This window comes from Thalassophryne amazonica, chromosome 14, assembly GCF_902500255.1.
Source record: "Thalassophryne amazonica chromosome 14, fThaAma1.1, whole genome shotgun sequence".
Taxonomy (NCBI): domain Eukaryota; kingdom Metazoa; phylum Chordata; class Actinopteri; order Batrachoidiformes; family Batrachoididae; genus Thalassophryne; species Thalassophryne amazonica.
Window position 1 is genome coordinate 98,445,321 of NC_047116.1, and position 12,916 is coordinate 98,458,236.

General features: G+C 43.7%; 1 protein-coding gene across 1 annotated transcript; it reads right to left on the reverse strand.

Moving 5' to 3' along the window:
- Positions 1 to 6,922: 6,922 nt before the first annotated feature.
- Positions 6,923 to 7,694, reverse strand: LOC117524790 (gamma-crystallin M3-like). The gene is made up of 3 exons (XM_034186609.1): positions 7,637 to 7,694; positions 7,290 to 7,532; positions 6,923 to 7,198 (listed from the first exon to the last, which is right to left on the reverse strand). The coding sequence occupies exons 1-3, from the start codon at positions 7,643 to 7,645 to the stop codon at positions 6,923 to 6,925; spliced, it is 528 nt and encodes a 175-aa protein (XP_034042500.1). The 5' UTR covers positions 7,646 to 7,694.
- Positions 7,695 to 12,916: the final 5,222 nt, after the last annotated feature.

Below are 12,916 nucleotides of genomic sequence, written 5' to 3' on the forward strand. Positions count from 1 at the left end.
TCACCGACCGTGGTCCCCAGTTCTCCTCGCAAGTCTTGAGGAGTTTCTGTAAGCCTCTCGTCCAGGTACCATCCCCAGACAAACGGACAGGCAGAGCGGACCAACCAGGATTTGGAGCAGGCTCTCTGCTGCGTGACCTCCGCGCACCTGACGGCCTGGAGCAACCATCTGGCCTGGATCGAATATGCTCACAATAGCCAAGTTTCATCTGCCACCGGCCTCTCCCCATTTGAGGTATGTTTGGGGTACCAGCCCCCATTGTTTCCGCTCATGAAGGGAGAGGTCGGGGTGCCCTCGGTCCAGGCCCACCTCAAGAGGTGCCATCGGGTGTGGCGTACCGGCCGCTCTGCCCTGCTGAAAGCCTGGATGAGGGCCAAGGCCCATGCAGACCGCCAGTGTTCCCCGGCCCCTGTATACCAGCCCGGGCAGGAGGTTTGGCTATCCACCAAAGACATCCCACTGCAAGTGGAATCCCAAAAACGTAAGGACAGATTTATTGGACCGTTCCCCATCCTCAAAGTCCTCAGTCCAGCCGCAGTGAAGCTGAAGCTACCAGCTTCACTGCGGATCCATCCTGTCTTTCATGTGTCACGGATTAAGCCCTACCACACTTCACCGCTCTGCACGGAGAGCCGGCATGGACAGTACGCCGGCTCCTGGATGTCCGTCGGAAGGGCCGGGGGTTCCAGTACTTGGTGGACTGGGAGGGGTATGGACCTGAGGAACGCTCCTGGGTAAAGAGGAGCTTTATCCTGGACCCGGCCCTCCTGGCCGACTTCTACACCCGACACCCCAACATGCCTGGTCGGGCGCCAGGAGGTGCCCGTTGAGGGGGGGGTCCTGTTGTGTCGGCCGCTGAAGAGGAGGTACTGCTGGCCCACCACCAGAGGGCGCCCTGCCTGAAGTGCGGGCTTCAGGCACAAGAGGGCGCCGGAGCAACCGGGAGTGACAGCTGTCACTCATCAACAGCACCAGCTGTCACTCATCATCACCACAGCACCATAAAAGCCGGGCAGCAACTCCACCTCGCTGCCAAGATATCATTTACTGCTTAGGTAATATTCTCTGCAGTACTTGAACTGTGACTTACGTCTGATCTGTTTGCAGCCATTGTCAACGTCCCAACTTCATTGGAATTGGGGCTGTATCTTGTCGAGATTTAGAGATAGTCTTGCATGTATTTGTAACCACTCACCTTGATTATTGTAATGCCCTTTATGTATTGATCAGGCTTCTCTATTGCGTCTACAAATGGTCCAGAATGCTGCTGCTCATCTCCTGACAGGAACACGTAGATGTGAGCAATTACCCCTATTCTTGCCTCTCTACACTGGTTGCCTGTCTATTTTAGACTTAATTTAAAAATTTTATTGTTTACGTTTAAAGTTATGAGTGGCTTGGCTCCCACGTATCTGGCAGACCTCTTACATATATACACCCCTCGAAGGTCTCTCAGATCGGATGACCAGTTGCTTCTTGCTGACCCCAAGTCGAGACTGAAACACCGGGGTGACCGAGCTTTTGCTGTGGTGGCCCCCAAACTATGGAATGAGTTGCCTTTGGATGTTAGGCTGGCTCCTTCACTAGAGGTTTTTAAGTCCCGCTTAAAAACACATCTTTTCTCTAAGGCATTTCAAAATTGTTCATGTTCTAGTCAGTGGTAGTCATGTTGGTCACTTTTTTTTTTTTTTTACAAATTTTTTTTGTTTTATCTGTGTTGTATTTTATTAATGTCTTATTTGGAAAGCACTGTGTCAACATTGTTGTTCTTTTAAAGTACTCTATAAATAAAGTTGGATTGGATTGGATCCTTAGCTCAATAAAAGATTATCAGGTTCTACTGGCAGAGCAGGCAGGACACAATTGCAAGACGTGGACAAACAGCTCTGTATAATAGTGGCGTTTACTTGATTCAGAAGCAGGAGTGGGTACACAAAAAGGCAGTCCAAAAAGAGCAACAGTAGCACAATCATCAGGCAAGGGCGTGGTCCGAGTACACAGGCAGGTAGTCAAAAACACAATGAGGCAGTCAAGGCAAGAAACATGAGGAACAGAGCTAGAAAGAGGCACAAGGCACAGCGATCAGGCGAGGAATACAGGCACATAGTGAGGCTTATAACGCCCCAGGTAATGAGCAGAAAATCAGGGAGAGGTGTGAGGAAACTTCCAGAGACAGGGCATGGCCAGTACAGAGGGAAACGCCCCCCATGCTGAACCAGGAGAAGGAGAGGAGCAAGAGAGAGCAGGACAGAGAAAATAAGCAAAAAAGCAGTGCAAGAGACAGACAGATAAAGAAGCAAACCAACCAACCCACATACAAAGCCCAAATCCTGACGGTACCCCCCCCCCCCCCCCCCCCCAAGGGCCAGCTCCCGATGTTCTCAGACAGATAGTAATCAGTTCTCAGAAAGGCTGCGTTGTTCCCTGCCCGAGGTCGTTCTATTAATTAAAATGTACATCTGTGCTCAGCAAAAACAAGGCTTACGCTCTCACACTTTTCATGTAAGCAAAAGGTCATTTTACAGTGTGAACAGTTCAGTGATTAACTAGGAAAGTAATATTAAGTGAAATCACACATATATATATGAAAGAATCAAAAACATTAATCTTTGATAAGTATCTTTAAAGTTCTTTAACACCGGGCCCGCTCCCAGGTCTGTCGGCACCGCAAGATGAGTCCCAGAGCAGAAGGAACAGGGTAACGCAAATCTGTGGAGGGAAAAAGAGACGGTTGAAGACCAAACACTACATGGAATGGGGAGAAACCAGAGGCAGATGTAGGCAAACTGTTGTGACCTAGTTCTATCCATGGAAGCTGAGTTGACCATGAGGTGGGATACTGAGAGGCCAGGATCCGCAACCCCTTTTCTAACTCCTGGTTAAGGCGCTCAGCTTGACCCTTCACTTGCGGGTGATAACCAGATGTGAGGCTGGACGAGACCCCGAGAAGACGGCAGAATTCCCTCCAGAGTTGTGAGATAAACTGAGGACCCCGGTCCAAAACAATGTCTTGAGGCAATCCATGCAATTTAAAGACAAGTCAAAGGGGTTTCAGCAGTCTCCTGGGCTGAAGGGAGGCAAGGCAGTGGCACAAAAATGCACCATTTTAGATAAACGATCAACCACAGTCATAATTACTGAGTTCCCCCTAGAGGGTGGCAGACCAACGGAGATGTGTGTCCATGGCTGAACCGGAACAGGCAGAAACATAAGTGCGCCTGCAGGTGGGCGTGTAGATGTTTTATGCATGGCACAAACAGTACAAGCATTAACATACTCCTTTACATCCGATAACGTTAGGCCACCAAAATCGCTGCATTAACACAAACATAGTCCGTCGTATGCCCAGATGACAAGAAAAATGGCTATCATGACACCAGCGGATAACCTCCCCCTAAGAGAGACCAGCAGGAACAACTTGCCTGCGGGGCATTCGGGCGGAACCGGAGTGTTCCCCTGCATTGACTGAATTTTGTCCTCTATATCCCACGTGAGAGCTGAGATGAAGCATGACTCAGGAAGTATGGTTTCCAGAGTTGAGGTGGAAACGGAAGTGTCCCCAAGACGGGACAGCGCATTGGGTTTCCCGTTTTTAGTTTGATGGTTGTTTTCGGTTTTCTTCCATGCGACTCTGGGTTGTTTTTTTTTTCCATTTTAAAGCATTGGAAATCATTGTAGATAGATTTGCACCTGCGTATACGTTTTCCCCTCTCCAATCAACTTTTTAATCAAACTACGCTGTTCTTCTGAACAATGTCTTGAACGTCCCATTTTCCTCAGGCTTTCAAAGAGAAAAGCATGTTCAACAGGTGCTGGCTTCATCCTTAAATAGGGGACACCTGATTCACACCTGTTTGTTCCACAGAACTGACGAACTCACTGACTGAATGCCACACTACTATTATTGTGAACACCCCCTTTTCTACTTTTTTTTTACTAATAGCCCAATTTCATAGCCTTAAGAGTGTGCATATCATGAATGCTTGGTCTTGTTGGATTTGTGAGAATCTACTGAATCTACTGGTACCTTGTTTCCCATGTAACAATAAGAAATATACTCAAAACCTGGATTAATCTTTTTAGTCACATAGCACTACTATTATTCTGAACACTACTGTATATGGCCCAATGGTGACGACCGAGCAGATTAGCTTTTTTTTTCTTCCTCTTTTACAGCGATTTCTTCTGCTCCTTTTTCTTTTTGTGTATTTGACAATCCAGCAATAAATGACAGCTGTTCTTCTTTACTGTAAGTCATTTTCTTTTGCAATACAGTATGAAATGAAATGACCTGTTTGGGAAATTGTGTGTTTCAGGTGGGATGTGCATTAACAGTTTTGAAAAAGTGTTTAAGGTTCTGACAAACGAGTCATAGCAGTTGTAAAAAACTGTAAACATTGTTCAAAATTACTTCAAAGTTAACCACAAAGTATCAGACTGAGGAGCAGTGGCCCAACACACATGCCACTGAAAAGCTGCGCGCTCTAAGTGCACACTGGCTGTGATGTGACTGTGCAGTGTGTTCCAGGTCTACGCCAAACAACAGCTGATCTCACTGTCCTCGATAAACAGTCACATTCCCTCTGAAACAGTCAGCGGCGGGCACAGATAACCAAAAAATTAACTTTGATAACAGATAATAAGATCACTGAAAAGTTATCTTCGATGAAGATAAACCGATAAACCACCCAAAAATGGATCGGAAGTTACAGATAATCGATAACCGATAAATTCCGGTGTTAACTCTGGTACATTTGCAATTACTAAGAAGCTGAAATTAATTTTTAACACGATCGCTGTTGAAAGCATCAAAAGCAACAAAAGACCCAAAGAATGAGCAAGAATGTTTGACTATGCTGCCCCCTGTAGAACACAGCACAGACAAATCCTGAGAGAACCCACAAAATTAGCTTTCTACTACTAATCATCATCATCATCATTTTTCTTTCAACATTCTGCCCCTGCTGGAATCACTTGTTTATTACAGCGCTCCCAACACAGAGGCATCCAGAAAGCAGCCATAAGGCCAGCTCTTTATCAATTACAACACTCCGGTCAGGCTGTGGTCTTGAAAAAGTCATACTAACTTATGGTTTTATGAAAATACTGATAGAATAACTCCATTAATGTCAATTCTGTCATTTGTACAAAGTTAAAATATAACATATATCTTTTAATGTTGAATAAGGCACTAATTCTGAGGTTTTGTAACAAACACAGACCGCAAAGCATTCTGGGTAAATGTGCCTCTGCTAAACACTGATTGGTTCAGTCATTCATTATGTAAACCAACACTTTAATATGACATGTGTCGTGTGTTGGTTTAAAGATAAATGTGCTTTTGTAAAATATTCCATTTTTATTTGCAAAAACAGGCATTTTTACGGAGCCCTGGAAGTGTCATTGCAAAATGTTTTGCATGTGGAGAGAATGTGCGCATGTTTTATTAATGCCGTGCACACGTTTGATGATGTGTGCATGTTTTAAAACTTTTATGATGTTGTAAAACGTGCACTCAATATTAGTAAGTAAGTAAGTAAATTTATTTATATAGTGCCTTTCACAGACATAAGTCACAAAGCACTTCACAGGTTAAAATGCAATAATAAATAATGAAAACAGATAAAACAAAGGACAAGGTTAACAATTGGTCAGTTCTGAAAAGCCTTATCTTGACACATAAATGTTGGCTTTACACTGTGCGTGTTTTGGCCATTTATCAGATGATTTTTCATTCGTGCGAGAATTTTTTGGACCGAGTTTCAGGTTAATCGAGCGTCCTGCATCGTGTAGTGGAGTAACAAGCTTTAACATCTCACGACCACCTCCTGCTGCTAAAAGCTACAAGCATCCAACCGCAGAGCTGTCTTGTAATGTTTTGTTTTTGTTGTTGTTGTTGTTGTTTTGTTTTTAAACTTAATTTGTAGAAAAAAAAAAGCCAAAAAGTTGATTTGACCACCATCTGATATAACTGGGTTAAAATAAATAGAACACTGCCATCTACTGGAACCCAGACACTTAGTACTTCTTGGGGCAAATACTGCCATGAACACTACTGGCCAGTAGATGGCAGTAGCGGCCTTGAAAACTTGCCAAACAAAATTCCAGATAATCCGTGTCTGCTCCATTTAACTTTAAGATGCGTGGAATTTAAAAAACACAAATACACTAACGTCTATAAACCCAGAGAATATATTCACGAGAGTTTTATGCACTAGAGTTTAATGCTGTTATCCGTGGAGCCTGAACAGTGTCTGAAATGCATTTGGCCTGTCGTGAACGTCTGAGATTACCCTATGCTACCCATAATGCATTGCTGCCTGGCACAGCATGTGCTCACAAAACCTTAAAAATTAGCACATTACTTTAAAACGAAAACATATATCTGATATTTTCACTTTATAAAGCTTCAGACATGACAGTAATTTTAAATAACTTGTCCAAAATGAGTAGGTTAAAATTTGAACCATAAGTAAAAAATGTATGCCTCTGGATGACTTGGTGATATTGCGATTATACCAGTATGGTATTAAAAGAAATTATTTTTTGGGGGGCCCAGATCTTTGCTTACAGAGGCTAGAACAATGTATCTATTAGGAAACTTTCAACAGGTAGGTCTCAACTGCTTTAATAATTTCAAAGTTGTTTTTCACTGTTCAGCTTAGTTTACTACGTTATCGGTCTAAAAGTTATCGAAAGGCAATCCATCGGAAGATAATTAGTTTGATGATGGTTTTTAAAATTATCTAAAAAGATAAGCCGATAATGAAAACATTATCTTCGATAATTATGTGTTATCGGATTATCGGAAGTGTGCCCACCACTGGAAACAGTTAATAAATCCACAGAAAACTGCAATATATGAGGCAAACATTTAGAAAGTTTAGAAAGTTAAGTCATTTATTTCAGATCAAATGTACAATTAACACATGTCCATGATGCGCCTCATGCTTATGAACCTGGAGCCGCTCCAGCCCATGTCCCTGAAGCTCCGGTACTCTCCAGGTCTGAAGTACATCATCCTGCCTCTGTAGTGGGGCTGCTCGTACATCAGCCAGTGGCCGTCCATCACGTGGCAGGACATGCAGTCCGACATGCGGTAACGGTCCATCATGTTGTCGCAATCGTCCATCAGCTCGTACATCTGGCCACCAAAGTTCTCCCTCTCATAGATCCTCATCCTGAACTGGCCTCTGTACTGTTGCAGGAAATAAGCCCACATCATGAATTAACAGTGGTCTTCTGCTGGTGTCTGCTTGAATTTCTCTTTTAGGGTGTCTTGTGCTTACCATGGGAATCATCCTGCAAGACCTGATAGCACCACTCCATCCCATCATGTTCATGTAGTCAGGGTACTCGCCTCTCCTCATGAACCACTGGTTGCCCATGTAGTTTGGGCGGTCGTAGACCATGAAGCAGCCGCTCTCCACCCTGCAGGAGTGACACCTGCTCAGGTAGGAGGACATGTCGGCGCAGTCACTCATGCACTCGTAGGAGCGCCCCTGGAAGTTCCTCTCCTCGTAGAAGATGATCTGAAAACAGCACCTCAGAGTTACTCACGAGCCAAATCAGAACATCACAAACTTTTTACAGGTCCATGAACTCAGAATTAATTCATCAAGTAATACTTTTCTACCTTGCCCATGTTGATGGTGGTGATGACCCAGATCCCTCAGAGGCCTGTTTTTGAACCAATGCCCAGCTGGCCTGAACAACTTACTTTTATACCTGGCCCGAGACAAAGACAAAGACAAAGCCTGTGCCCCTCTATTGTCCAAACTCCTGACGCGGCAGCATGCTATGGATGCATATGGATGTTCCAGCTGCTTTCACATATTCCAACAGTGTCACAAAAGGGAATTTTCCTTTGACAAGAACATACTTTGGATACAATGTGTTGTTTTCTATGTAGAAATTAACTTTCAAACTTGTAAATTTAAGAAAATTAACAAATTGGCTGGAAAGTATTAATAGCGGTTCACTTTTTACATATTTTGTTATGCTACAGCCTTATTCCAAAATGGATGACATTAATTTGTTTTTCTCAAACTTCTACACACAATACCCCATAATGACAATGTGAAAAAAGTTTTTAAAAAATAAAAAAATCTAGTAAATCAGATAGTAGAGAAGCTTGAATCTTCGACTGGACTGGGTTGCTTGACGCGAGGACGTTTCGCTTTAAATCGCAGAAGCTTCCTCAGCTAAAATTCTTGCTCTGGTAGTCTGATTTCTGTCTTGACTCTTGTAGAGAAGAAAATACAGAAGCCAACAAAAGCTGGAGTTTTTTTTTTAAACCTAACCAGATCCCTCCTACCGAGAGGCCGACTGCTATAGGCTAGTGACTAAACAATAGCTCTAACTAGCACCTATTGTGCTCTAGTTAGCACCCTCCTAATGACAGGGCAGCTGTCCCTCCTAATGATGGGACGGAAGCCTCTCCTAATGGCTCCCTTGACGACTCTCCTGATGAAGTGAATGACTCATTACCATGAACAAAAGACTGAAACTGCTTTGACCTGAGTACCCCATTGTAAACGGGACAAAGCGTGTCTCAGACCCCCTCCCCGGTTAAGGCTGGGTTTCAACTGTTTCACAAAGAATGCTTCCTTGACACCTCTCTCAAACCATTTCTTCTCTCTGGCTAAGATTTTAACTTCCTTGTCCTCAAACGTGTGGTTAGTGTCTTTCAGGTGGAGATGAACTGCAGACTGAGGTCCATTTGTGCCCTCTCTGCGGTGCTGGTGTAGCCTTTTGTGTAAAGTTTGCTTATTCTCACCTACAGTTTTCCTGACATCTGATAGAATACATTACATTGCTCTGTTTGTAACTAGGGATCCTGTCTTTAGGGTGAACTAATTTCTGTCTCAAGGTGTTAACTGGTTTAAAGTAAACTGGGATTTTGTGGTGTCTGAAGATCCTCTGTAGTTTTTCCCCTACTCCTGCTAAATAAGGGAGAGACACTCCTCTTCTTCTTGTCTCCGTCTCCTGTCTATCTGGTCTCTTTGTTTTCTGTGACTTCTGCACTTTGTCCAGTGACCATCGTGGGTACCCACATACTGTGAGGGCTTTCTGTAGAAGTTATTGTTCTTTAGCCCTTCCCTCTGCAGTTGTGGGCACCTGTAGGGCTCTGTGTTGAAGAGTCCTGATCACCCCGAGCTTGTGTTCAAGGGGGTGGTTTGAGCCAAAGAGCAGATATTGGTCAGTGTGAGTTGGTTTTCTGTAAACCCCTGTCTGGAGCTGCCTGTTCTCTCCAATCATAACATCAAAGTCCAAGAAGGCTAAATGGTTGTTTCTGGCATCGTCACGTGTGAACTTGATATTGGCGTCCACCGAGTTGATGTGTTCTGTAAAGTCCTCAACCTCCTATTGCTTGATTTTAACCCATGTGTCATCGACATATCTGAACCAGTGACTGGGAGAGATGCCCATGAAAGACGTCAAGGCTGTCTTCTCCACTCGCTCCATTTACAGATTGGCTACAATCGGGGATACCGGAGACCCCATCGCACAACCATGGATCTGCCTGTAGTAATTCCCCCTAAACAGGAAATACGTGGTGTTAAGACAGATCTCCAAGAGTTGGCAGATGTGGTTTGGTGTGAGTTTGGTCCTTTCAAGTAGAGACACATCCTCCAGCAGTCTCTACCTCACCTCTGAGATGGCCTCAGCGGTGGGGATGCAGGTGAACAACGATGTCACATCAAATGACACCATAGATTCATCTGCCTCCAGCTGCAGGTCCTTGATCTTGTTCACAAAATCTTGTGTGTTCTCCACATGGTGGTCTGAGTTACCCACTAGAGGAGCCAAAATCCACTTGAGGTGCTTGGCCAAATTGTATGTGATGGAATCTGTGCTACATACAATAGGCCTGAGTGGCACGTCCTGTTTGTGGATTTTGGGCAGTCCGTAGATGCATGGAGTGGCGTCCCCAGGGTACAGTCTGTAGTATGTCAGCCTGTCGATGAGTCCCTCTTTCTCCAGGTTTTGGAGGTAGCTAATGATTTTCTTCTTATAGCCGCTTGTGGGGTTTCTCTTCAGACGTTCGTATGTACTGGAATCACTGAGCAAGTTGTTGATCTTGGCCTCGTAGTCCAATGTGTTCAGGACCACCGTGCATCTGCCTTTATCTGCTGGCAGGATATGGATGCTTTGGTCCTTCTGCAGTGCTGACAAAGCTTTCTGTTCTTCTCCATCACATACAATTTGGCCAAGCACCTCAAGTGGATTTTGGCTCCTGTAGTGGGTAACTCAGACCCAGTGGTAACCCAGAGCAAGAATTTCAGCTGAGGAAGCTTCTGTGATTTGAAGCGAAATGTCCTCGCGTCATGCAACCCAGTCCAGTTGAAGATTCAAGCTTCTCTACTGTGGAAACCACCTGGACAACTGAGAGCCTACACAGAAACATAGTAAATCACATGTACATTACTATTCACAGTCTTTGCCATGAAGCTCAGGTTGAGCTCAGGTGTCTCCTGTTTCCACTGATCATCCTTTAGATGTTTGTACAGCTTCTTTGGAGTCCACCTGGGGTATATTCAGTTGATTGCACATGATTGGAAAGACACACTACTGTCTACATATAAGGTCCCACAGTTGACAGTCAGAGCACAAACCAAGCATGAAGTCAAAGGAATTGTCTGTAGACCTCTGAGACAGGATTGTCTGGAGGCACAAATCTGGGGAAGGGAACAGAAACATTTCTACTGCTTTGAAGGTCCCAATGAGCACAGTGGCCTCCATCATCCGTAAATGGAAGAAGTTCAGATGCACCAGGACTCTTCCTAGAGCTGGCCGCCCGTCTAAACTGAGTGATTGGGGGAGAAGGACCTTAGTCAGGGAGGTGACCAAGAACCCGATGGTCACTCTGTCAGAACTCCAGCATTCCTCAATTTATTCCATTTTGGAATAAGCCTGTAACATATCAAATGTGGAAAAAGTGATGTGCTGTGAAAACTTTCTGGATGAACAGTACTGGTAGCTGGAGGAATCAATGAGCTAACAAAAAAATGCTGTGAACATGTTCACACACTTGTGAGAACAGCAGTGTGTGTGCATGTGTGTGTGTTTGTGTGTGTGCATGACCCCCTCCTGCTGCCATCATGGTTGAAAACGTGTCCCTGAGTGATGGAAACCAGAGGAATTGGACTATTAATTATCGAGCACCTGTGTGGTTCCCCTTCTTACAATAAATTATTTTCATCTCCAGCAAGAAATTCAGTGGTAGACACAGCTAACCAAAAGTTAGCTTTGATAACCGCTAATCCGCTAACTGAAAAGTTAACTGCTGTAACGATAAACTGAAAAAAGAAATTAGCAGAAGCTACAGCGAACTGCTAACTTTTAGTATTGACTCTGGTACACTATCAGCTACTGATAAGCCAGTTTTGAGTTTAAGCACGCTGACGCTTCTGAGTAGACTCAAAGGCAATCACAAACCCAACACAAACGAGTCAGAGCTTCTGTCTTTGTGCACCCTGCCCACTGCTGTAAGGAAGAGCCATTTACATTTAACATACAGTACCCCAGAGGTGTGGCAAAAGGCATAAAAAGCAAAGCTGGTTTGACTTATGGTTTGATTTAAAAATCAAACTAATTCCACACATTTTATTGATTTTAATGTCAACTCTGTCATTTTTATAAATTGAAAATGTCACAAACATCTTTTAGTTTTAAGTTCATGCACTAATTCTGAATGTTTGGGCGTTAAAACTCACAGATGCCAAAAGGCAATATGGGAAAATGAGTCTCCTCGTCACTGGTTGGTTGATTTATTTGTAAAAAAAAAAAAAAAAAAAAAAAACACGTTATTGTAACGTGCGTGTTGGTTTTTACAAATAAATGTGTATTTGTAAATATGTCATTTGTTTTTCATTTGTTAAAAAAAAAAAGCAGAATTTACAACACTAAAAATTTTGTTAAGTGTGATTCAGCAACCGTGTGATATTTGGGCACACTGCCATCCAGCAGATGGGTCAAAATGCATAGAACATTGCCATCTACTGGATGGCAGTGTGAATTGCATGCGTCCAAATATCACATGGTCAGTGAATGACTTTTTGTTTTTCTTTGTTGCAGATGAGCAGCCAGGTCCCTTCTGCTTGGGTTGGATTGAGCTCAGCTCCTCACAACTGCCTGACTGGTGCAAAACATATAACAGACAGGAACTAACGTGTGATTTTAGGGTTTACAAACATTTTTGACCGTTCAGCTTTACTTACTATGTCAGCAAAACAATGTTAGCGGACTAAAAATTAGCAAAACTAAATTTAGCAGAAGCTAATTTGGTTTTCGAAGTTAGCTGAAAAGCTAATCCCCTAACAAAACTCATCTTTGCTAATTAGTGGTTAGCAGATTAGTGGAACAGTGGCCACCACTGAAGAAATTATTGTAATGTGTGTTGATACGTGCCCTTCTAGGGAAATAAACCCTGCCATGTTGTCATGAACTTGGGCATGAAAACGCAGGACACAATTGCAAGACTCACTCAGGAATGTGGTGTGAGTAAAAGGGTTTAATCCAAAACTAGGCAGAGGTCGGTAGCAAATGAAAAACAGCAGTGGTTTCCAAAACGTGACAGAAGTTGAGGTCTAATAACAGGCAAGGGGTTCAAAACATGGTGTGGCAACAAGAACTGTGGAAAAATCTGGTAGGAGTACAATGAACTGCTGAGCACATAAGGGAAACAGAAGGCTTAAATACAGCAGGTGGTGAAGAGGGAAAATGAGGAACGTGTGCAGGAACCAAGGTATGGCAAACAGAAGGGAAACACACCCAGAACCAAACCCCAGACAAAAGACAACAGAAGTCAGTGAACACAAACCCAAACCAAAAGACAAGCAGTTCACGAAACAAAACATATACACAGTCCCACATGACACATGTGGTGTCCTATACAGTCTAACCCTAACCC

Bases quoted from the DNA above. Each gene is read 5' to 3' on its own strand.
- LOC117524790 (XM_034186609.1), bottom strand. The intron at 7,199-7,289 runs GTAAGCACAAGA...TTCCTGCAACAG, and splicing joins CTTGCAGGATGATTCCCATG to TACAGAGGCCAGTTCAGGAT.